This window comes from Lemur catta, chromosome 21 (assembly GCF_020740605.2).
Source record: "Lemur catta isolate mLemCat1 chromosome 21, mLemCat1.pri, whole genome shotgun sequence".
NCBI lineage: Eukaryota > Metazoa > Chordata > Mammalia > Primates > Lemuridae > Lemur > Lemur catta.
Window position 1 is genome coordinate 17842703 of NC_059148.1, and position 23505 is coordinate 17866207.

General features: G+C 57.5%; 1 protein-coding gene across 2 annotated transcripts in view; it reads right to left on the reverse strand.

Moving 5' to 3' along the window:
• The window catches only part of MVK (mevalonate kinase), a 101745-nt gene that overhangs the window by 65690 nt on the left and 12550 nt on the right, over window positions 1–23505 (reverse strand). Inside the window, exons 8-11 of one of the 2 annotated variants that reach the window (XM_045534595.1) lie at window positions 22174–22264; window positions 21638–21754; window positions 18484–18637; window positions 14654–17472 (exon numbers count right to left, since the gene is read on the reverse strand). In XM_045534595.1, the coding sequence (XP_045390551.1) occupies window positions 17321–17472; window positions 18484–18637; window positions 21638–21754; window positions 22174–22264 (514 nt within the window). In that variant the 3' untranslated portion in view covers window positions 14654–17320. Of the gene's footprint in view, window positions 1–14653; window positions 17473–18483; window positions 18638–21637; window positions 21755–22173; window positions 22265–23505 lie in introns of those variants that run through there. The other variant, XM_045534594.1, reaches the window with a different exon arrangement.

Here is a 23505-nt window from a genome sequence, read left to right on the forward strand (position 1 = left end):
TTATGAGCACCTACTGCGTGTCAAACACTGTGCTAGGGACTTTGTTGGTGTGGCCTCATACGCTGGGAATTGGCAAGCCCAGGCTGGTCTGACCATCCTTTGCAATACCCAAGGAGCACTGTTTCAGGAGCACTGGATGTGAAGTGTGATTCTTCTCATGGGCAGGGCCCCATGGAGAGAGCGGAGGAGCCCTGGGGAGAGACCCCGGGGGACCTGGTGGTGGCAACGTGGGGTGAAGTCCATGCCTCCTTAGGACCCTCCTGCCCACTCCCACCCAGAAGCCTCCCCCATAAAATACTTATCCGTATTCCTGCGAAAAGGGGGTCTGGCGGGTTTTCCCCTTTTCCCACTTGTCCATTCCCTTGTTCCCTGCCCAGCTCTGTGCCTCGGGAAGCTGAGCTTCACAGGCTGCATTTGGGGACTCCCTGTCCCCTGCATTCCTGGCCGTGGCTATATCCCTTTGGGACCCTGGCTCTTGCCTGCCCAGTGGCACCTGCTCCATGGCTCCAGCTCCCAGTGGGCTCTGGAACCCCACTTCTGCCCTGTCTACAGAAAGGGGGGCCTTTCCGTTTCCAGGCTCTGGGGGGTCTCACTATCCCAGGTTGGTTTGCACCTCTGTATACGGAACGCCAGAGGAATGCCGCGTCCCGCTGGGATGCTGCCTGGGTCGGGGGAATCTCACTGTGACAGCAGCTTCCATTTACCCTGCCCCTGCTGGCACCGGGCTGGGCCACGGGCACACGCCAGCCCGTTGGAGACTCCCAACAGCTCCGTGGGGTGGTGCTGCTTACAGCGGAGGATGCTGAGGTTCAAAGGGGTTAGGAGACCGGTGGGGCCCCGTCAGGGAGGTGGTGGAGTCGAGGTTTGAACTCTCATTCACCTGACACCTAGGCCCATCATCTTAACCCCCACGATGGTCCCGACCAGGGACTGGAGCCAGCAGATGCTCTTAAGGGCTGCACGTTGCTGATTCTTCGGAAAGACTGGATGTGCTCCTTCGCCCCAGGATCACAGCCCCAGCGAGTCCCTTACGCTTCCTTGGCCCCCAGCAGGCGGCCACATCAGCAACGGGGAAGCCAAGCCCAAGAGAAGGGGGCTGTGTCCACAGCCACCGCCCACCGGCCACCTGCTTCCCTGGAGAACCTAAAGGGGGATCCCTGGATCGGGGCAATCCAGACGCCCGTTTTACACGCGGGGAAACTGAGGATCAGAGAGGCAAAGGGACTTGCTCAAAGCCAGCAGGAGTCACACAGAGCTGGGCCCCAGCCCAAGAAGCTGACTGGATGTCCCCAGCGTCGTGAAGCCAGGCTCAGACCTGCCACAGCGGAGCCCCCTCCCCCACTTCCCAGGTCGGTCCCTCTCTCCGGGCACCCAGGAAGCTCCCCCAAGTTATCGATCGCCAGGGCAGCGCTCGAGTCAATAAGGTGCACTTTGCTAATTAATCTTTTCCAGATAATTGCAGGAAATTATTGGTTGGTGTGAAGCAGAGAGGCGGGGGTGGGGGGAGTGGAGAGGCAGCCTCTGTCCCTCCACCTGCCCAGGGCGGCTTCTGGCAGAGCCCAGAACGCCAGCCCAACCCCCAGCCCACCGCCTGCCCCTTGCTCCCCTCCCTCCATCTCCATCTGGGGCCGATGAGCCCTGCCTTCCCCCAGAATCCTCGGCCCAGGACCCCCACCAGCTCAGCTCCCTGGCACCGCTCTGGGTGCAGCAGGCAACAGCAGGGAACAGCAGGAAACACCAGGGAACAGCAGCAACAGGACAGTTCTGGGTTCAAATCTCACTTCTGGCAATTACTAGCTGTGCAGTCATGGACAAGTCGTTTAACCCCCCTGAGCCTCGGCTGAATACTAAAATAGTTTGTAATCTCTGCCTCATAGGCTGCTTATAACGACAAACCAAAAGAAGGCATTTCAATACTGATTTAACAGGACCTCTGTGGCTAATAATAACAACGTCGACAACAGCTGACAGTCAGTGGGGGCTTTGCCACATTCCTCGTGCTGTTCTGAGTGTCTGATGGGTGCTATGATTATATCCATGTTACAAAAAGGGAAACTGAGGCCCTGGCCCGAGGTCACACAGACAATGGGAGGCAGAGCCCCCCTTCCCGCTCGGTGTCTGGGATGCTGATCACCACTGTGTGGTGTGTCTGTCCCCAAGTCCAGGACACTGTCTGGCATAAAGCAGTGTTCCGGGAGCCAGCCCTCCACTGTGCCCATCTTAAAGCCTGGGGACACTAGCCCTGGGCGGGAAGGAGGTGAGAGTGGCTGCCAGGGCTGGTGCCGGGATCAGAGACAGCACTTAGGGCTTCCCGCTCTGTCCTCTCACCCCAAAACTCCGGGCCCATCTCAAGGGGCCCGAGGGAGTTACTGGGCCGGTAGATTCAGGGTCCCACAGTAATTAATCACACCAGGACACTCCTGGCTGAAGTTTCCCATTCCTCTGGGGCTTCTCTCTTTCTCCCCGCTATCATTTAACATCTAACCTCGTCGGGCTGTATATACCTGCTCCTAATAAACCTCTAAGACTTTAATGAACTAAATAGCAAATTACTTTTTTATTCAAGAATGAAATTTCATCATATTCATAATTCATATTTTATTTCAGACATCTGCTGCTGATTACATTACATTTAACTAAAATTAGATGATGCTCAGAATGCAATTAAGCCTCTGCCAAATTCTTCGGCCCACCAATGCCGGCGGAGCTCAGCGGGGGCCGCTAGGAACCTAATATGTAATTAGGACCTATTTTCTAGCTGTTTTTAAAGTCTGAAAATTAGCTGCCTTTATTAATCACACAGACAAAAATAAAGTGGGACCAACGCTTGCTGAAATTTCTAAAAGGGATTTTTTGTTTAATTATACACCACAGAGCGCTGCGACTCGTTTTGCATGTTGATTTGTTGTGCACTGACATTTTGACAACTGGTTTTCAATTTGTCTGTAGTAGTTAGGCAACAACAAAGCCGACAGTAACACTTTAACTTTCAAAACCTTCAGTGTGCCGGGGAGAGGGAGAGTGGCATTTCTCGCTGCGGGCCTGTGGCTCCGGCTCTCTCTCGAAGCCAGAGACATGGGGAGGAGGGCAGGTGATGGGCTGAGGGGGATCGGGGACAATGCTGGCTGGGGAGGTGGCTGGCATGCTGGGCCAGGAGTTAGGAGGCCGAGGCTGGAGCTCCTGTCCCGTGGGGTGGCTAAGAGGAAGCCCCTCTTCTCTCTGGGCCTCAGTTTCCCCCTCTGCAGTGTGAAGGGGTTTGGAGTCTGAGATCTTTCAGGAGCCGTTAGATGCTAAAATCTGTCTTCTTTTCTTGGTGTGCCTGTGCTTTCTACCCAGTGCCATTTGGCCCCTCGACCTTACCAGGGGGGTCTTTTACTATCCCATTGTACAGAGGGGGAAACTGAGACGCGCTGAGATTCGGCTAGCGGGTGGCTACACCAGACCTCAAACGCGGATCTCACGGACTCCAAAATCCGTGGGCTTAACCACTGTATCCTCCTCTGTGGCTTGGTAGCCCAGAGGAAGGGGCAGCTCTCTGGGCCTCAGTTTCCCATCTGTGCTGCATGGATGTAGTGAAGCAGCCACCCAGACCTCCTGGGGGCCAAGGAAGGGGAGCACAGGCCGGGTCCCGGCATGGAGCAGGACTGAGCCCTTAAGGGGGCCTCTCAGCCCCAGGGCGACACTCCATGCCCTTGGAGGTCCCATAGGCCATCCTATGGGTGACACCACCCAGTGATGTCCAGGGGGTCCTCAGGACAGAGAGTGACAGCTAAGGGGCCCAGGTTCTACCCCGTGCTAATGACAACAACAACAATAATAGCAGGCAGCTTCTCCCCATGTGCCCGGCGCCATGTTGAGGTCTCGTTACTTACACTCCTCTTGTTAGCCCTACAAGCTGAGTTCACAGCCAGGCTTGGAGTCTCACAGCCTGGGTTCAAACCCAGCTCTTGCCACGTCTCTGCTGCAGGGACCTTGGCCAGGCCACCCCACCGCTCTGAGCTTCTGTTCCCACATCATTAAAATGAGGATCTTGACGGCGCCCACCCTCTGGGGAGGACAGAACAGGGTAATGGGTGGGCAGCCCAAGTTGAGTCCTCAGCCAGTGGGAGTTACCCGCTACTGCCCCATTTCACAGATGGGCATGTTGAGGCTCTGCAGGGGGAATTGATTGTTCTAAGGTGCCTGTCACCAGGTGGGTCTGATGCCATAGCCCACGCTTCCACCCCACCACCATGATGCCTTTCTAATGCCCACCAGGGAGGGCTGGAGAGGGGCCTGAGGACCCGCTGCGGGTTCCAGGCTGCCCGTCTGGCCACTGTGGACCTCGGGGCCCTCCAGTGCCGCCTTCTCCCCTCTCTCATTTCCATTTTGCTTCCCGGAGGGGCGGCCGAGCAGCCTTCTGCTTGAGCCAAGGCATGGCAGAGCCCATCTCGGGGGTCTGCTGCCCTGCTGCCCCCAGCCCCGAGGAACCAGTGTCACCACCTGCCAAGGCCTGTTTTCAGGAGCCAGCCCTGCCTCCTCCTCCTGCCCCCAGGCTCGCCTGATGAAAACGCCAACAGAGAAAAGCAGGTTTTTTTGGGTGACAATGAAACTGCCAATAAAATCTCAAACGCAGAGATAGGCGACGACTATTTCACTTATTCTGACAGTTTGAGACTTTGCTGGGGAAGGCAAGTGACAGGCATCTGCTGACATCGACACCACTTCTTTCGGAGAACAACCCGCGGGAGAGGGGTTCCCGGGAGACCTGCCGTGGCCAGATGCCAAGCGGGCCGTGGCTGCTGCTGTTGGCAGGAGGGGCCGGGGTCACCCATGAGAGGCTGGACACCCCGATTCTATCCACTCAGTCGTTCTTGCCACGACTGCCCCTGACATATGCCAGGCTCTGTGCTGGGGACCACAGAGGCAGAAATGAACCAGCAAAACCCCTGCCCTTAGGGGGTGTTGGCAGTGGAATTGTGTCCCTAAACAAGCGATGTTGAGACCCTAACCCCCGGTCCCTGTGAATGTGACCTTATCCTTGGAAACAGGGTCTTTGCAGATGTAATCAAGTTAAGATGAGGTCTTAGGGTGGGCTTTAATCCCATGTGACTGGTGTCCTTGCAAGAAGAGGAAATGCCACATGAAGACAGACGCACAGGGAGAAGGCCACGTGACAAAAGGCAGAGGTTGGAGTGATGCGGCTGCCAGCCGAGGGTGCTGGCCGCCACCAGAGGCTAGGAGGAGGCAGGGAGGACTCTCAGAGGGAGCGCGGCCCTGCTGGCACCTTGATTTTAGACTTCTGGCCTCCAGAACTCGGAGAGAGTCAATTTCTGTTGTTTTAAGCCACCAAGTCCTGTTGTTTTAAGCCACTTCCACGCCAAGTAGGGACTCAGCAGAGACTAGCAGAGAAGGGGGACACCACTCCCTGAACAGGGGAGACAGGCTGGACTCCAAAACTGAAAGGCCCCTCTGGGTACCTTTGAAACCCTCTAGTTGGTCACCTCCCCTCCATCCTGTTGCCACTGTCCCTGTCCAGCCACAGCACCTCTCATCTAACTAACTCTTCTCCCCCTGTCCCCTCCATCCATCATGCCACAGCCGTGGGTCACTTTCTAAAGCATCACTGTGACCCTGTCTTTCCTGCCTAACACCCACCCTGGCTTCCCGGGGACGCAGGATGAGCCTGCTTTGTGTCGTCGGCCCAGGCTCTGCCTCCTGCTCACTGAGGCTCCCACTGAACACCGAGCTGCGTGGGTGACACGCTACGGGATCACACATCTTAGTGACTGTGCTACCTGGAAAGCCCTCCCTCACCTCCTAGCCCAGCCAAAATTCCATCCAGGTACCTCCTCTTCCAGGGAGCCTTCCCTGATCTGACTCCAGGCTGGGATATGCACCCCCTCTTCTTCCCTGGGCCCCCGTGGCAACTCGGAACCTGCTGCTCTCTCATATCGTTGTCAGTCTGCTCAGCTGGCTCTGCCCTGTGGACCTGGAGGGCAGGGCTGGGTCTCATTCCTGAGACCCCGGAGCCCAGCACGTAGTCTCAGCTCAGACAGCAGGTCCACTTGCTACCTTGGCCCCAGCCAGACTCAGCCCTTGACCATGAACCTGACCCTGGAAATAAATGCTGGCTCAGTTATCAAGACCCAGGCCAGACCACCTGCTGCTCCTGACACTCTGTGAGCTTGTTCAGGACAGCAGGAGAGAAATCTGCTTTGTCATCAGAGGACCTGGCTTTGAGTCTCATTTACCAGCTGGCTGATGTTGGGCATGTGGCTTCATCTCGCTGAGCCTCATCGTCCTCATCTGTGTAATGGGAACAGCAAGACCTGCAACATGGGGCTGAATTGTAGTGATTACTAATGATTATTGTCATTATAAGGATGATCAATTCATTGTAATTATGATTATTACGTGGACTTCTGTTTCCAAAATCCAGGTGTCTTTCAAAGCCAGCTTCCTTGGCCAATTCGTGAGAATCATGAGCCATATGTGCACCCTGTGAGATTACCCAAGGTTTCTATTTGTCATTGATTTCTTATAACTCTTTACGTATTTATTGGTCATCCTCCCAACTGGATGATAACTCCCTTACCAGCAGGAACTGTGTCATACTTCGGGGGCTCTTGAGAAAGTCAACAATGGCTGGTTGATTGATAGGACCCCTCACTGCCCACCTAGGATCTAACACTAATCTGAAACAATTAGGTTATCAGGATGTTGATTTCTTTAAGTCTAAAAGAAAAAAAAAATGAAACAATTGGGGACTTGAGCTGAGGAATAAACCATCGGGTGGGGTAGAGATTGCAAATGAAATGTGGCATCACCACACCTGTCTTTCCACCTAGCTCTGCCTCTCACAGGTTACAAGATTGAGAGTGAGCCGGTTTACCTGTCTGAGTCTTGATTTTCCCTTCTGCAAAATGGGAGACAGAACACCTACTTCTCAGGATGTCAGGAGACGACGTATATGAAAGTGCCTGGCACACAGCCAATGCTAGACGAGGGAGCCAGTAACCCCAGAGTCCTGGGTTGGATCCCAGCCTCACCCCTTCCTGGCTGGATGACGTTGGGCCTGCCCCGCCACCACTCAGACCCTTGGTTTTCTCTTCTGGAGACCAAAGACAACACCTATCACTGCAAGCTATTGTGAGAATGAAATGAGGTCATGAGAATGAAGTGTCAAGCCTGGCAAGTGGCATGTATGCAGTGAGTGGTGGCTGTTATTTTGTTGCACTGAATTGTATCACTGTTTGGACCTGCGCTTCCCTGGGGCCAGCCCTCCCACCGAGATCTGTTAAATGGAACGAGAAAGGGGGTGCAGGTGGGTGCTGAGAGCATCATCCCCTCCCCCCAAATGAGGACATTTCCTAGGCCTGGGTCACTTCAAAGGACTCACAGGCCCCTGGATGTAAGTAAGAGGGAGGGTCTAGGGGAACACTCGCCTCTTATGATCAACCCCAAAGCCCACCCATTCCAAGACCCCTTTGGAGGGCTGTGGACGTGGGCTCAGGGCAGCCGGGTTTTGGGGGTGCGGCCACATTGCAGGCTGCTTTCTGTCTCTCTCCTTCCTTCCTCCCTCCCTCCCTCCCTCCCTTCCTTCCTTCCTTCCTTCCTTCCCATTCCATCAGAAAGCCCCAAGCTCTTACCACGTGCTAGGTGCTGTGGTAGATGTAGGGGAGACAGCAGCCTGCCCTCGGGGAGCTGGCGGTCTCCTGGGGAGGTGGGCAGTGGGCAACAAAGTCAACAAATGGTGGCACAGTTTAGAAATAAAACTAAGGAAGAGATGGAAGGCAGCGGGCAGAACTGCTTTAGGAGGGCTGGTCAGGGCAGGCTCTCTGAGCAGGCAAGTGGCAGGCTGAGGCCTGGGGCCAGCCAGGCGGAGAGTGTGTGTTTGGGGGGGGAATGTTCCAGGCAGAGGGAACAGCAGAGGCAAAGGGCCTGGCACTGGTTCCCGTCGTTGTCACTGCTCCCACCTGCCCCACGCTCCCTGCGAGAACACACGTAGCAGCATAAGTGACTCCATGTTTATTTTTTACCTCCTGCGCTGGAATGCGAGCTTCCTGAAGGCAGGCCCCGGCTCTGCTTGGCCCACCATGACCTCCTCCGGGACTCAGCACAGCGCCTGGCACAGGGTTGTCACTCAGTCACGTTTGTGGAGTGAACATGCAGAGTGAGCACCCAGGTGCTGTGCTGAGTGCCCCATACCCGTTACCTTGCTCTATTCCCTCCCACCCCACCACCTCCGCCTGCACAACTCCCCGGGGAGCTGGTTACCCTGCTCCATTGTCCAGATAAAGCAGCTGAGGCTCAGAGAGGTGAGGGTGCCCACCCAAAGTCACACAGCCAGCAAGGGGCAGAGCTGGGATTCGAACCCAGTCCTGTCCGGGCCCTTAGGCTCCACTGCCCAGGCCCTCAGGCCTGCCCGGACCAGGAAGGGGAGGGACGGGCGGCAGAGAGCAGGGTCCCCAGCCCCCGCTCCAAAGGAAGCATGTTGGAGAAAGCCAGTGTGGCCAACCGACTCCATAAATAACCCAGGTCCCTGGGCCGTGCCGGCGGTTCGGCAGCCCGGGAGAGAGTGTGTGTGTGTAACACAAACGGCACTAATCCCCTGTCAGTTAAACTGGGTATCAGAGGAGACAAGCTTCCGAGCGGGGCGGCCTAATTGAATCGAATTGAAAAGGCGGAATGGGCGGCCGGGCGAGCGCAGTGGGCGCTGGCGCAGCTGTCTGGGCCTCGCTGCCCGGGCCCGGCCCGGCGGGCGGCTTCCCTCCCCCGCCGCAGGGAGCCGGGCTGGGGGCATCGCACGCCCCCTGGAGTCGGGGGACCTCAGCCAGGGTGCTGCGGCCCCTCCTCCGGCCTCCCCTTTATCTGCTGGCTCTGCCATTTCTCTCTCCACCCCGGACCCTGTCTCTGCTCCCTCTGTTATCTCGCATAATGTCACTGCCTCTTTAGAATCTATTCATCAGAGCAGAAAGAAGCCAATGCTGACACCGATAAAAAAAAAACCATCTGTGCCTCCCGGGGAAGAGCTCTCAAGCCAGCCCCCGGTGCCCCCGCCGCCGCCACCCACCCGCCTGCCATTTCATGGGGGCACCCAGGGGGGAATCAGATTCTGGGGCGGGGGGAGCCCTGCGACTTGGGGGTGCCCCGCACTCCCCAGCCCACTCCCCAGAGCAGGGGGAAGGCGGCCGGGCCTGGAGGAGGTTTCGGCCCCAGGTGGTTCTCAGTCTGCAGCTGGGCTTGACTTGGCCATTTGTTTTGGTGGTTTTTTTAAGCTGGTTTTTTCTTTATCGCTTAACAGTATTAAAAAATCAAATTGTACCCCCAAATCCAGATTTCCGAATTCTCTTTCCAAACGAGATGGAGAGGTTTGGACAGTGGGTCCACCACCCTGCGGGGGCAACAGTTGGCTGGGGCTGGGGCAGGGCTGGTGTGTGGCACCTGCCCGGCCCCTGGAGGCTTGTGGGTTTCAGACCCCTGAGTGGGGGAAGTTCCTCAGCGTGGTGTGCAGGGGCAGGTGGAAAACAGGACAAGGCTACAGCCCGAGGGTGCTTTTCATGCGGCTGGAAATAACATCCTAAGAAGACTGAGGCCCAGAGAGGGGAAGCCACTTGCCTAAGTCACACAGCATTTTGGAAATCTGCTGACTCCCTGCACAGTGCTCTCCTCAACCACATGGAGGCAGGTGGAGAGATGGGAGTCCTGACCTTGGCCTTGTCTCACGGCCCCGCCGCACCCTCCATCACGCAATGGCTTCTGCCTCTGCGTGCCCTCAGCCCTCCGTGGAGCCCACTCTGGTCAAAACCCACTACGGGCATCAGCGGAGGAACCAGCGTCTCCCAGGGGGAGTGAGGACACCCTAGCAGCCCTCTTGCCCTTTTTCCTGGCCTTGGAATACCCTGCCTCGACGCAGCCCTGTCCACCATTTAGGAAGCCTGGGTTTGAGTCCCAGCTCTGCCACAAACATGCTACGTGGCCCGTTTCTGTGCCTCAGTTTCCCCATCCACAGAGTGTGGGTCCTTGGGGCTCTTCCAGGCAATGGTCTTGATGGACAGATGTCCCTTCTCAAACGGTGGACATGCCTCTCTGAGGCAGATGGCAGGAGACGGTCACCTGGGGTGAGTGAGAGCCGCTCCAGTGCCCGCCGACGACCAGGCCAGCTGTGTGTGCAGAATGTCCCCCACTGGGTGAAAGTCAAAGGGGGCACGGAGCAGATGTGGCCATGCTGGCAACAGAAGGCAGGTGCTCAGTAAGAGGGGAGTCTCTTCCTCCAAGGTCATGTCCTCCGACTCCCAGACCCACGATAATCACTGGCTGGCACCGTGGTCTTGGGGACGACAGTGTCTGACGCAGCTCAGCCAAGTCCAACTGGTGGCCTGAGTCCCTCGGGGCTGGAGCTGGCTCTTCCCGCCAACCTCCCCCTGCCAGGGGCAGGACACGTCAGCAAAAGCCCAGCCTCGTCTCATCCTGAAAGTGGAGGAAGCCTCAGGCTTTGGAGTCAGACGTCACTGGGTTCCAATCCTGGCACGGCCACCCCTGAGCTGTCACATCATCCCTCTGAGCCTCAGTTTCCCCTCTCTGATGATAACAAGAGCTCCCATTTGCTGGGGGCCCACTCCACGTACCAGGGTTAGACGTGTGCTGTTTCCTAGTCTTTCCACGTGGCCAGTGCGGGACCCGAGGCCCAGGGAGGTGACGCGGGCGGCCCGCTGAAGGTCCCACAGCCGGAAGTGGCCGGGCCACAGATCAAGGCCAGATCCGTCTGGTCCCAGAGCCCACAGACCCCTGATCTCTGGGAGGACTGAACAAGGGCACGAGGGCAAAGCTCCTGGCGCAGTGAACACACAACATTATTTCTACGGATGGGGAAACTGAGGCCCAGATAGGGGAAGAGACCCGATTAAGATGACACAGTGAGCCACCTCGTCCTCTTTCTTTCGGTTTTCTCCTTGCCTCCCCCCTCTCCACGTCCTGCTCACCTCCCTTCTCCCACAGACGCTCACCCTCCGTCTGGTCTGCACAGGAAGAGCACTGTACTTGGAGTCCAGACACCTGTCTCAGGGCCTAGCTTATGTACCTGATGACTGTGTGACTTGAAGCAAGGACTTCCTTTCTGGGCCTCAGTTTCCTCATATGTAAAATGGGGGTCAGCACACTTTTCTCATGGGCTTGCTGTGGGCATGGGTGGAGGGAACTGATGTCACCATGGGCCAGCATACCCATGGGGCCTGGCCCAGTTCCTGGCACATAGTAGGTGTGCATGTAACATGTGCTGAGCAAATAGCGCTCACAACCAAGGGGCCAGACTCTGCCTGCAGCGCTTGGCAGTTGTGGGTCCGGCAGCTCCTTTCTCTGGGCAGGGAGGATGCCCCAGAGCCCCGGGGAGGCCAGGTGCCTCCCGGGACAGTCTCCCTGTCCCATCAGTATTCAGCAGGCAGGGACACCTCGGCCTCAGCCAATGCATTATGCAAATGCCTCAAAATGGATGTTTTCCTTATCAGATTTGAAACATTGTGTAACAGACCTTGTTAATCTCTGAGCACGGGAGCGAGCAGGGTTTGGCAGAGCAGCCTGCAAAAAGGTCCAACTGCCATCTTGTTCCTTACCTCCTGCGTGCCATTAAGTGGCTCCCACCTCTGTAAGCCCCGAGCGTGGTGGGAGCTGATGCCCTGGGCCTCCCCTCCCCTCCCCCTCCCAAGGCTAGGAGGGAGGTGGGGGGCATCTGGGAGGAGAGGGACCCCCCTTCCCTCCCCCGCAGACCCCAGCTTGCAGGAGGAAGCAGAGCCCCAGGAACCCCCAGCAGCTGGTGGCCTGGGCCCATCACTGGGCCATTTTTCTGCAGGCTTATTTGTCACATCACAAGGTTTATGGTGGGAGAAAAAAAAAAGATTCTGGTTTGACTTACTAGCTTGAGCCAGCGTACCCAGGACTCAGGGCCCCTCCCCGCCCCCCGGCACCAGGAAGGACAGCGTCTCAGCCCCCACTGGCCAGCACAGAGCCCTCTCACCCCGAGTGACAAGGAAGGGCCCCAAGCAGACCCTGAATCGGGGGAGGATGCGTCCAGCCGGACTGACAGTGCTCAGACCCGCCTGGGTGGGTCACTGAACCTATCTGAGGGTGTATTTGTTTATTTCTCTGCAAAATGGGAGAACAATTCAGGCCCACAATCCAAGATGCTCTGAAACCCAGAAGCTTGGAGCCAAAATTCATTTGGCAGCGAACAAGACGTGGGCTGACGTGTCACTTGTGGCCTTTACTCCACTTAGTGGGACCCTCAGACCTTTTGCTGTACAGTCGAGGGGGGGCGAGGCTGCCCCAGAAGCCACTAAGGATGAAACACAAGGGTCCATCCCTAAAACCTGCGACATTCTCAATTCCCAGTGACATCTGGCCTCAGGATGTCAGACAAGGGACTGTTATCTTGTACCTGCACCCCAGGGTTGCTGTGGGAATTAAATGTGATGGTGCCCGAGGGGTTCAAGGAAACTGAGGCCCAGAGCGGGAGGGCAGCGGGGAGTCCCTGCACTCAGTCATGCAGTCAGCAAGTGCAGGAACTGTGTCCTGAGAGGAGTCTCTGGACCCCACGTGCTCCTCCTGTGACGCCCGCACGGTGTACAGAAAACCGAAAGGCGAGAAAGAGGACGAGGCAGCTTGCTGTGTGACGTTAGGCAGGTCTCTTGCCCTCTCTGGGCGTCGGCTTCCCCAACAGCAAACGAGGGGTTGGATCGTGTGTTCTCTTGACTGTGACACTTTGGGACTGTAATTACGAGCTGCTGAAACATCTGCTGGGTTGACATTGGAGACTTTCGCCCTGATCCCTTTCAGTCTTGAGAAGACACAGGGTATGAGGCTCCGTCCACCCCGAGCCAGGTTTTCCTTGGACGTGGAGGTGAGAACGAGTCGTGCATGGTTGGGTCAACTTGCCTGTTTGTTGTACAGGCAGGGGGGTCCGAGGTGCACATGGCAATGAGGGCCCAGGGGCAGGAGGGTGAGCTGGGGCGATGTGACAACTCAATTCTGTCAATCAGATGGGGGGACGGGGCTTTGAGAGGTCACCGGTCATCTCCCCGAGGAAACAGCCTAGGACAGCAGCTGAGAACAGGGCTCTGAGGTCACATGCACCTGAGTTCAAGTCCAGCTCTGTTACTTGCTTGCCTCACGCCCCCGGCCAAGTCCCTTCCCTTCCCTGGGCCTTAGTTTATTCAGCAGCAGAATGGGGATAAGAATGACATCTTGATGAACAGAGGGGCGGCACACAGTAGGCACTCCGTAAATGTTGGCTGTCGGCTCTCAGCGCCACAGGGAAGGGCTGGATTCTGAACGACCAGCAGACAGATGACAGGACACCCTGCGAGCTGACTGGCGGGGTCTCTCGAGCAAGTCATGTAATGGGGAAAGAAGTGTGACTGCGTGTGTGTGTGTGTGTGTGTGTGTGTGTGTGTGTGTGTGTGTGTGTGTGTGTGTGTGTGTGGTAGGGCTGCTCTGGCAGGTTCAAAGAGAATTCAGGGCTCTACCAGCCAGATGTGTGGCATTGGACAGGGGGACATTTCAGGGGACAGTTAGGGGAAATGGGACTATGGCCTGGGCATCAGAGATTAAAACACATTGACACAGATTCCATCTCAGGTAGAGGCACTAAAAAGAAAACAAAGCAAAACATATTGACACAGAAGGGTGACTGTTAACAGAAAAAGCAGGTGACGAAATAGCATTTATGGTATGACCTCATTTTATTGAACAGCACGTACACACACACACACACACACACACACACACAAATACACACAAAAATACAACAGAGGGAGAGGTGGAAGTTGTTAATAGGTATAATCTCTGAGTGGTAAAAACATGGTATTTTGATTTTCTTATTTTTTTTTTGCATACCTGCATTTTCTTTCTATAGTGTATATATATGATTTTTGTAATAGTAGCAAAATTATAATTTGAAAGCCAGAAACAAGGACCCGGACTCTGCAAGCACATGACCTGCCCCTTCCTGGCAGACAGTGGTGCTAAGAGGTAGCCAAGGAGCTTGTCCCAGAGCTTGTCCCCCTTTAGCTGGAAGCCAGGAAGAGCTGGGAAGGGAGCACAGGAGAGAGGCGGGCCACCAGGCTCAGTGCTTACGAAGAGCTCTTGCTGAGGAATGCGACTGAAAACAGAGCCCTCGAGAGGCAAAGGGACCGACTGGCCAAGCACCCTTGGGTGGCAGGGCTGGGCCCCGACCGTGCCTGCGCACCTGGAGCCAGCTGCCCACTGTGCCCGGCTGCCGGCGGCCCACGGGAAACGCTCTCGGGGAGAGAAGAATCCTCCCCGACAGAAAGAACGAGGGCGCAACCGCGGCAGCTACGTCTTGCTGCGAGACCCGTGCCAGACCCAGGGGTGCCCTGCGAACTTCGGGCTCTGAGGGCGGGTGTCAAATCCACGGTGGGCTGCAGAGGCTGGGAGCAGCTCCAAACGCTGGCTTGAGACAAACTGCCGTCCCTGGCAAAGGCGATGCCGGTGCTATGGGACCGCCTCTTTGGAGAGGTAGCCGGGTTTCTCCAACATCAACTCAAGGGATCTCAACCTCGGGGCTTTGGACCGACTGGGCGGAGTGCTTCTAACCAGCTCTGTGCACCATCCGGAAGTTTCTGGGCCCTCAGAGACACCCTTATCTTTCAGCACAAGGAGTGAGAATAAGCATTTATTGAGCACTTACTATGTGCCAGGTACCATGCCAAGGGCTTTCTGTGTATTTTCTCGTTCAATCACCATAAGCCTATAAGGTGGGTATTATCACTCCGTTTTCTAGACGAGAAGCTGTGGCCCCTGGAGGTGGGCTGGCTTGCCAAGGCTAATGGGTTGGCAGAGCCGAAGCAGAGCCTGGGCCACACCTTAGAATCACCTGGGAGCCTTGACGTTACCCGAGATGGAGTCCCACCGAGACCAGTTAAACCAGAATATCCCGGGACGCAGCCAGGCATTCCCGGGTGTCTTGCAGAAGCTGCCCGGGTGATTGCAATGCGCAGCTGAGAGCCAGAGCCACTGCCCTACACGCTGAGGAGCGAGGGCTGCATATGCAAATTGTCTGCGAACGGATATCAAAGACAGGTGGCCAAAGAGTGGCTGGCACCAGGCCCGCGTGGTGGCTGGGTAGAGAGGCTGTGCCGGGCAAGGCACACAGGCGGCTGCTTCCCTGGGGCACGAGCACTCTGAGTCTGCCCCTGCTCCAGGAGGGACATCCTGAGCCCAGGGAATGAGAAAGGGGGAGGGCCTCAAGGAGCAGGCAGGCTCTGGGGTCTCAGCCTCTGCCCCCCACCCCAGTTTTACAGCTGTCATGGGCACCTATAGAAGCCCTGGGAGGCCCCCAGGCCCACCTCCTACAGGCTGGAAACTGGCTGCCAACCAGCATCATCCCTGAGGACAGCGCCTCTGGCCCTGGCTGCTCACTCCAACCAAGTGGGGAGAAAAGTACGCATGCCCGGGACCTGCCCTGCCCAAGTACATCAGAATCCGGAGGAAATAACAAGCCTGAGCATGGAAGGCTATAAAATTGCAACGAAGATGCGCCCAGAGCTGTGCCCAGCAGAAGCATGCTCTGGAATCAGAATGAGTTTGAATCCTGCCTCAGGTGCCGATTAGCTGTGTGGCCTCGGACAAGTTACTCAACCTCTCTGAGCTTCAATTTCCTGACCTGTAAAATGGGGATGAGACTAGTAAATTACACTCTGAGGTTGGGGTAGAGATTAAGAGACGATGTCTGTACAGCACTTAGAGCAGTGCCTGGCCCATGCTAAGTGCTCTGTATCAATATTATTGTGTTATGCACTGTGTTCTAAAGGGCAGGGCCAGGGAACCGCCATCAGTGATGCTGGGCAGGTGTCCTTCCTCTTGCCCTCCCATTCCCGGCAGTGACCCCCGGGCCGGGCCCAGAGAGGAGCCTGAGCACAGGGGTGGAGATCAGGCTCTGCCCACTCACCCTCCCCAGATGACACCGGCTGGGAAAGGCGCCAGCTGCCCCCTAGTGGCCAAGGGCAGAAGCGCACGGAGCCATTTCAACCAAATCCTGAAATCGCTGCCCCCGCCCCCACCTTTCTGCCCTGCCTCTGGCACACCTGTGGCTCCCAGGGGTTCTGTTGGCAACGCGATAGCGACGCGGGCTTCCCGATGGATTCTGCCATTTCAGAAAGAGCCACGTTGACTGGCAACATGAACCTCAAATGGGCACCGGGGAAACGAACACCAAGAGTCTGTCTTCCCCACCTGGTCAATTTCAGAATGGAACGTTCCAGGAGCTACCGCAGGTTCTTGTTTCCACGGTTTACTAAAGTCTGCGCATTGGTGGGTGCTCGTGATTCCAGAAGGTAGGAAACTTAACATTTCCCTCTGGAAATGCTGGTGGCCTGAGAGCCTCGTCCTGGCAGAAGTGTCCTGGTCCCTTGCACAGCAAGGGCCATCTGGGAAAACCACCCCATCACTAAGACACACAAAGTGACCTGAAGCCCTTAATTCCTTCAACCTCTGAAGAGCTCCACCAAGAAAGCAGCTGGAGAGGGGACGGGGACAGCGGAAGGCAGGATGGCCTGGCGTCTACCAGGCCCCGTCTTTCTGGACACAGAGTAAAGCACTGTTTACTCGAGACCGTTTTATTCCCCTGTGCCATCTTTTCTGCAAAGCCCTCAGGTGCAGATTGGGAGAAACTGCACATTGGCCCTGACTTCGTTCAGCCGCCCCTTGGGCTGGAGGGCAGAAGGCAAAGACCCCCACCTGGACAGCCCCTGGTTGTCCCGTCTACCCAGGCAGAAACACAGGTGCAGAAAGTGACGAACGATTCAGACCAGACAGCAGGCGCCACGGGACAGGGGTGTGCAAAGGTCAGCCTGCCAGGGGTCAGGGAGGGCTTCCTGGAGGAGGTGGGGGCAGCCTGGGCCCTGAGAGACAGGGAAGTGTCGAGGCAGAGGGAGAGAGAAGGTACACTGCTGCAGGACAGACCCCGGCACCCAGGCATCCCACCAAGCCGGCCAAGGGAGTCTGCAGGTGACGGTGGAAGGGCCCAAAGCAGAAGGGTCTGTGGGACCCGCAGGGAAGGTGGGGGAGCTCCTCGTGTCTCTGGTCTGAAGTCTCAGAGGACCCCCTGGGCCCCGCTGCCCGGCTGGCTCGAGAGAGTGAAGAACGCGGACCCTGGCAGCCCAGCCCAGGGCAGACCCGAGTCCCACCGCTGGGACGGGGGCCACGTGCAGCGGCAAAGGCATCACAGAGGAGCTGGGCACCCGCTGGCCAGCACAGAGGCCGAATCCAGCCCCCAGAATAATCCAGAAAGGGCTTCTTGCTGGGGCAGCAGTGTCATGGGCTCATCTCAGAGGCCACCCAGGGCTTGCCGGACGCGGCCGTCCAGGGAGGCGGCTGAGTGGACGGAGACTCCGGGGCCACCCACGCTGGTTTCCCAGCAGTCAAACCCACAGCTGGCCAGCGCCTGCTTCGTGGCCTCCACCTCCGGCCGCTCCAGACCTGGGGGGAGGGAAGACAGGTCACTGGTGACAACTGTCCACTCCCTGCGGGAAAGTTCATCCCATTCAAGGAAAAGGCCCAGGGTCCACGCCTTCCTGCTGTGACCCCACCTGAGCCAACAGGCCTGGGAGGCTCCCAGCAGCCCCTGCAGGCGGGTGCTGCCGTGCCAAGCCCTGGCACCCTCGCGCCCCCTGGGGGTCTGCAGACCCACAGTTCAAAACACATGCTCTCGAGTCACCTGGCCTTGTCATGTATTGACCATGCAGCCTCAGACAAGCGACTTCCCCTCTCTGAGCCTCAGTCTCATCTGGGAAATGGGCTAATAATACCTACCCCTCTGGAGTTCCTGTGAGGCTTAAATGGGACAACGCAGGGAAAGTGCCTGGCATGGCAGCTGGCACACTGGGCAACTGTGACCATCGTCATGGGCCCCGAGCTGGGAACCACCAGAGGGGAACATTTGGCGCCTCCTGTATGCCAGGAATGATCCTGAGGGCAGACGTGGTATGTCGGGTAGTTAAACGCCACCAGGAGCCCCTTGCCGGGTCCCCAGTCACCAGCGCGGGAGGCTTCCTTCCCCAAGAGACCCACATTTTGCAGTAAGATCAGCCCCCACCCAAGCCCCCATCCAAGGGGCCACGTCAAGAGGTGGGAGAGGAAGGTGAGGCAGGCACGGAGTGTGACAATGCCCTGGCTAGTCCCCAGGCTGGCGGGAGGCTTGGCAGGCCGGGAGGTGGTGGTGACAGCCACCGCGAGAGCCCGCCGCAGCCCACCCTGCCCCAGGCTCTCTACGTGCACTTTTCTCTTTGAATCTGCGCAACGATTTCTCAGGCCAGACACTCGACCTTCCTTTACCAACCAGGAGACGAAGGCCCACGGAGGTTAATTAGCTCGCGCCAGGCCACACGTCAGAGCCGAGCCTTGTTCGCAGGCCGCTCCCTTCTCCCAGGGGAATTCTCCGGATGGAACCCTCACAGAAGCCCAGGCTGGCAACCTGGCCAGCCCCCGTACCTGGCTTGAGAAGTGTGATGCCACAGCCGCCGCCGCCTGCCCCAGTGAGCTTGCTGTGCAGTCCGCGCGCCATGGTCACCCGGCAGAGCTGGTCCAGGGAGGCGTGGCCCACGCCAAGGGCGTTCAGGTGGTGCTGATTCATGTCGATGAGCTCCTGCAGGGAAAGGTGCAGGCGGGTCCCGCTTGGCCTGCCTGAGGCTGAGGCCCCCTTCCACCTGCATGTCTGTCCTGTCCATCCGACGGCTGTTGCTCTGGGACACCTAATGGCTTTGACCACCTCTCTCCACTGGTAAAAGAACCCCTCTTTCCTGCAGGACTTCCCATGGGGCTTGGATGCGGCTGAGCACATATTCTAGGCCCGCCCACAGAAGCCCCTGGCCCTGGTGATTGGCCATGGATGGGCACGTGGCCCAAGCTGGGCCAATCACAATTTTTCTCTTCCTCTTCCCACTGGAGCTGCTAATTGACTAGTTGACTTCAGACACAGGCTGCCAAAATCATCTGCCCTGCCACATGGTCAGAGACTGCACGGAAGATGGAGAGAGTCCTGACCACATTGCTTCAGCCCCTAGATCAAGCTATACCTGAAGCCGTTTACTTCTGGTCTTCTCAGTTAGGAGCCAATAAATTCCTTTTCTGCCAAAGCCTGATCGAGATGGACTTCTTGTCATTTGCAAAAGAAAGCCTCAAATAATATTCCACCCTACAGCGGCCTCAGGGACTGATATCAGAGTAAGAGCTGGGCTGTAGCTCCTGCAGGGTCACGAGTGGGGAAACAGCTAAATGTTTGCCTCGGTTTCTTCAATTCTGCATAATAAAATTCCTGCTCTCTAAGGACCCAATAAGACGTACATGGATGAAATAAGAAAACTAACAGCTCCCACTGCCCGGGCAGCCACTATTTGCATTTCATTTACCAAATGCTCACGACGCACCGGGGCTCTGAGGGTGAGAATCCAGCCATGCTTCCTGCCCTTGGGAAGTTAAGAACACGGGATTTGGAGTCAGGTGGGCCTGGGTTTGGGTCCCAGCTCTGCCCCTTCTTGGCTCAGTGTCCCTGAGCAAGGTCCTTTGCTCTGAGTCTGTTTCCTCCCTTATAAACGGGGCCGTGTCTGCCCAATTGCCATGAGGCTGAAACGAAGTGAGTCTTTTGTACAACGGTGGCATGAGGTAGGTGCTCGGCCAACACTGGCTGCTATGAGTATTTTTATGGATAGGTCGCCATCATCCCCACTTTACAAAGGGGGAAACTGAGGCTCAGAGAGGCGAGTGACTTGCCCAAGGTCATTCAGCTAGTGAGGTACCAAGTTGGGACGGGAAGCCAGGTCTGGCTGACACAAAGCTCCTGTCCGCCCTGCCTTTGAGAGCACCCTCGGCATTGCTGCCACCCACCTCCGCGGGCAGCGAGCAGGGTGCGTGGCGTGCGGGGTGACAGCGCGAAGCTCCGCTCCAAGGCGCCGAGTGCATGTGCACCACGAGCTGCCAATCACTGAGACATCCCTGCTGGGGCCCACTTGGTTCTCGCACGTGGGGACGGCTGGTCGGGCAGGGGTAGGGCGCCCCCCCCAGCCCATCTCACACCCCCCAGCACTTCTGACAAACGAGCAGACAGGCTTGATGGCCCGGTGGCAGCCCCAGGTGCCTTTCACCGGCCCGGTGGGCTGGATGCGAAGGAAGACTTCTGGGGGCCTCTCTCTTGCGCCCGAGCGCCAGGTGTCACGTTGCCGAGGCAGGTTCCAGACACCTGTCACATTCTGATCCAAAATCTGTCAAGGATCGGATGACAGGTTGTGACACAGGAGAACAGCTCGCTGGTTTGAGTGCAAAGCTGTCCAGGAGCTGAACTGCACATTTCAGTGGCTGCCACAGCCAAAAATATACAAGGTATAATCAACGTGCTGCTCTGCAGCATTCTCTGGGGGCCCAACAGGGCATATTTTAGGCAGTGCTCTATCATTATTAATTTCCCACTCAGGGGACTGTGTTCCCTCCTTCCTATGTGGAAAGAATGGAGAGCCAGGAAGACAGAGGCTGCGAGAGTGAGGGCAAAAGCACAGGAATTAGATGGAGGACCGGCACCCGGCACATAGTAGGTGCTCATTAAAGATCTGTTGAAAAAAAGGAATAAGCAAGCCAGTCAGTTTGACCCCTGACTCAGCCACTCACTAGCGGGATCACCTTGGAGGAAGTCACTCTCTTTCAGCCTCGGTTTTCACATCTGTAAAATGGGACAAGGCACCTATTTCACAGGTAGGTTATTGTAAGGATCGAGTGAAAAATCATTTGTAAAAGGCTTGGTTCAGCAGCAGCTTCCACTCGGTATAGGGGCTGCGGACTCAAACGCCTACAGGGGTCAGGGAGGCACCAGGCAGTGATTGCAGCAGGCACTAAGTTACAGAGGGGTGGGGGCTCTGGTGAGGCGGAGACAGCACGGCCCCTCTCGAGGGGCCCCCTCCTGCACCTCCACTTGACAGCCACGGCACGGCCACGCCGGCCAGGCCTGTCTGATCATCTCCTTCTTCAAGGGCAGCCAGATGGCTTTGTAATGTCCGTCCACACTCACCAGGCCAGATGGACCGTGTCCGAGGAGGAGCTCGTGGCACACCAGGCATCATGCTTGTGTGTCACCCACGGGACCTCAGGGTGTCGTCAAGACACTCCAGTGAGGCCACGGAGCAGGCAGAGGTAGAGCCGGATTCAGACCCAGGCCTGACCAAATCCTAAGTACGAGGTCTCAGCCTCTGCACTAGAATTATGCACACGCAGTTAGCACTAACAGCAGGAAAGAGGCGGCCAGGTAGGAAAGTGCTCCTGGACCAGTAGAGAACTCTGTTAGTGATATCTCTGTCTACCCACGTGACCCCAGATCTGGCCTACAGCACTCACCACGTGCCAGGCACTGCCCTGAACTCCTTCTAGGGACTCTCTCAATGACTCGGAATCACCTGGGAAGAGGCTTTAAGATAAGACACGCTTGTGTGCACACACCAACTCTGGGCCCGAGCCTGGGGCTCCCGACAGCGTAGGCCACAGGCAGGGCCTGGCCTCTGGGTTCTGGCTCCCTGGGAATTTGAAGCACAGTCCAATTGGGGGGCCACTGCCTGAGGTGGTGCTGAGGACTGAGGAACCCCGGTCTCTCCGGACGGGCTCTTACTTCCAGCACGAGGTACTGCTCCGGTGCCGGGGCCGCCGCCATCTCGCCCAGCACGCGCTCGCACTCCAGGGAGATGGCATCTATGGAGGTCAGGACAGGGGCCACGATCTCTGGGAACTGGAAGAGGAAGGAACAGCCTGTGAGGCCGGGGGGCCAGGCAGGCGCAGGACAGCTGCCCCGGCAACGAGGCGACGCTGTCCCCACAACCACGCCCATCCTCTGGGGAAACCGCCTCTCCTTCCGGCCTGGTCTTGGCCTTGCCAGCTGTCCCCAACTTCAGGAGGGGGGACTCTCGCCGCAAAGCCAGTGTGTCTGAGGGACCCGATCACGGCCCTTTCAGGAGTCCCTGTCCTGCCTCCTGGCCAGGGTGTGGGCACAGACAGCACCTTCTTTGCTGCCGAAACCATTTCCCCAAAGGCTCCCCACGCCACCGCCCACTGTGCCCCTCCATGGCCCAGCAGCCAGGCGCAGCCATCGAAAATCCCATCGTGATAGTGTCACGGCCTCGCAGGAAACCTGCCCGGGAAGAGACGCACCTGGACCAGCCTGGCCCTGACGCCAGCCACGAGGGCCCTGGTGCTGCGAGGGACCTTGGTGTTGGTCAGCAGGATCTGGAGAGCCGGTGGCCTGTGGGGCGAAGAGGAGGCGGGTCCACACCGAGCCGAAGACGGAGGAGCTGGCTCAGGGCTGGGAGCAGCCCAGGACGCCACCCGGCCCTGACACAGGAGGAAGCGGAGGCCCCAGCAAGTGACGCTGGGCTGGGGGAAAGGGGGGTCCTGCCGCTGGCCACAGCTGTGTCTCCACCCCAGCGCACAGGCGGGTGGACACCCTCAATTGGCTGTTCATTCACTCATTCATTCGTTCAACATCACCTGAGCACCTACTATGTCCTAGGGACAGCTTGGTCTGGGGACAGGGGAGGGGAGGGGGAGAAAGTCCCCGGCGTGACACAGAAGCTGAGAACTGGGGATGGGTAAGAACCAACCAAGACAAAAGCAGGAAGGACAAGTATTTCTGGCTGGCGGAGCAGCCTATGTAAAGCCTGGATGGGTAGAACACGGCACGTTCATCGCATTAGACGTTCAAAGTGGCTACAGCGGAGGGTGCAAGGAGGGGGCGGGGTTCAGCTGTGTGTGCCACCTCGGGGAGCCGGGAGTTCCGGAGAGACAAAGCAACAGGCCCCGGGACGGACGCCCGGGCCAGCTGGCACAGGCAGGCTCTGCCCCGAGACGGCAACCGCAGCAGGGTGCGAGTGGAAGGCAGGGCAGGGCTGCCCAGAGGCGGGTTCCTGGCACGCTGCACCCCTTCCTGCCCTGTGTGACGGGGCCGGGGCCGGCAGCCTGGTCCAGATGTGTGTGCTCACAGGATCAGTCGCCCCGTGGCTGCCCCACGCAGAACAGATGTGCCCCAGGCAGCCAGCCAACTCCCCAGAATGACCCTGCTGTCCTCACCTGTCCCGACGGGCTGCATAATCCCTCCTAAAGCCACAATCCCGGTTGTCCTTGTGGTTCGCCGTCTTCGAGGGCTTGAGCCAACACTGGTCGTGCAACCTGCCTGTCCGAGCATGGCAGGGAGGGCGGGGGGCGCTGGAGGAGCTCTGACCCGAGACAGCTGGAGACGGGCCCAGCCCTGACACCTTCATTCGCTCTCCGCAGTCCGCGGCTGTAAAATCCAACAGGCCTGGGAAAGGCTGCCAGGGACCTGCTTTATCTCGTCGCCCACGAGCCCATGACATTAATATCGATTCTCAGCCCTGGAGGCCGGCTCTTTTTTTTTTTTTTTTTCAACTTTACAAAAGATGAACATTCTATTTGGCTTTTCTCTTCCCTTCAAAGACAAGCCATTCCTCAAAAGGGCAGTGTTCTGGG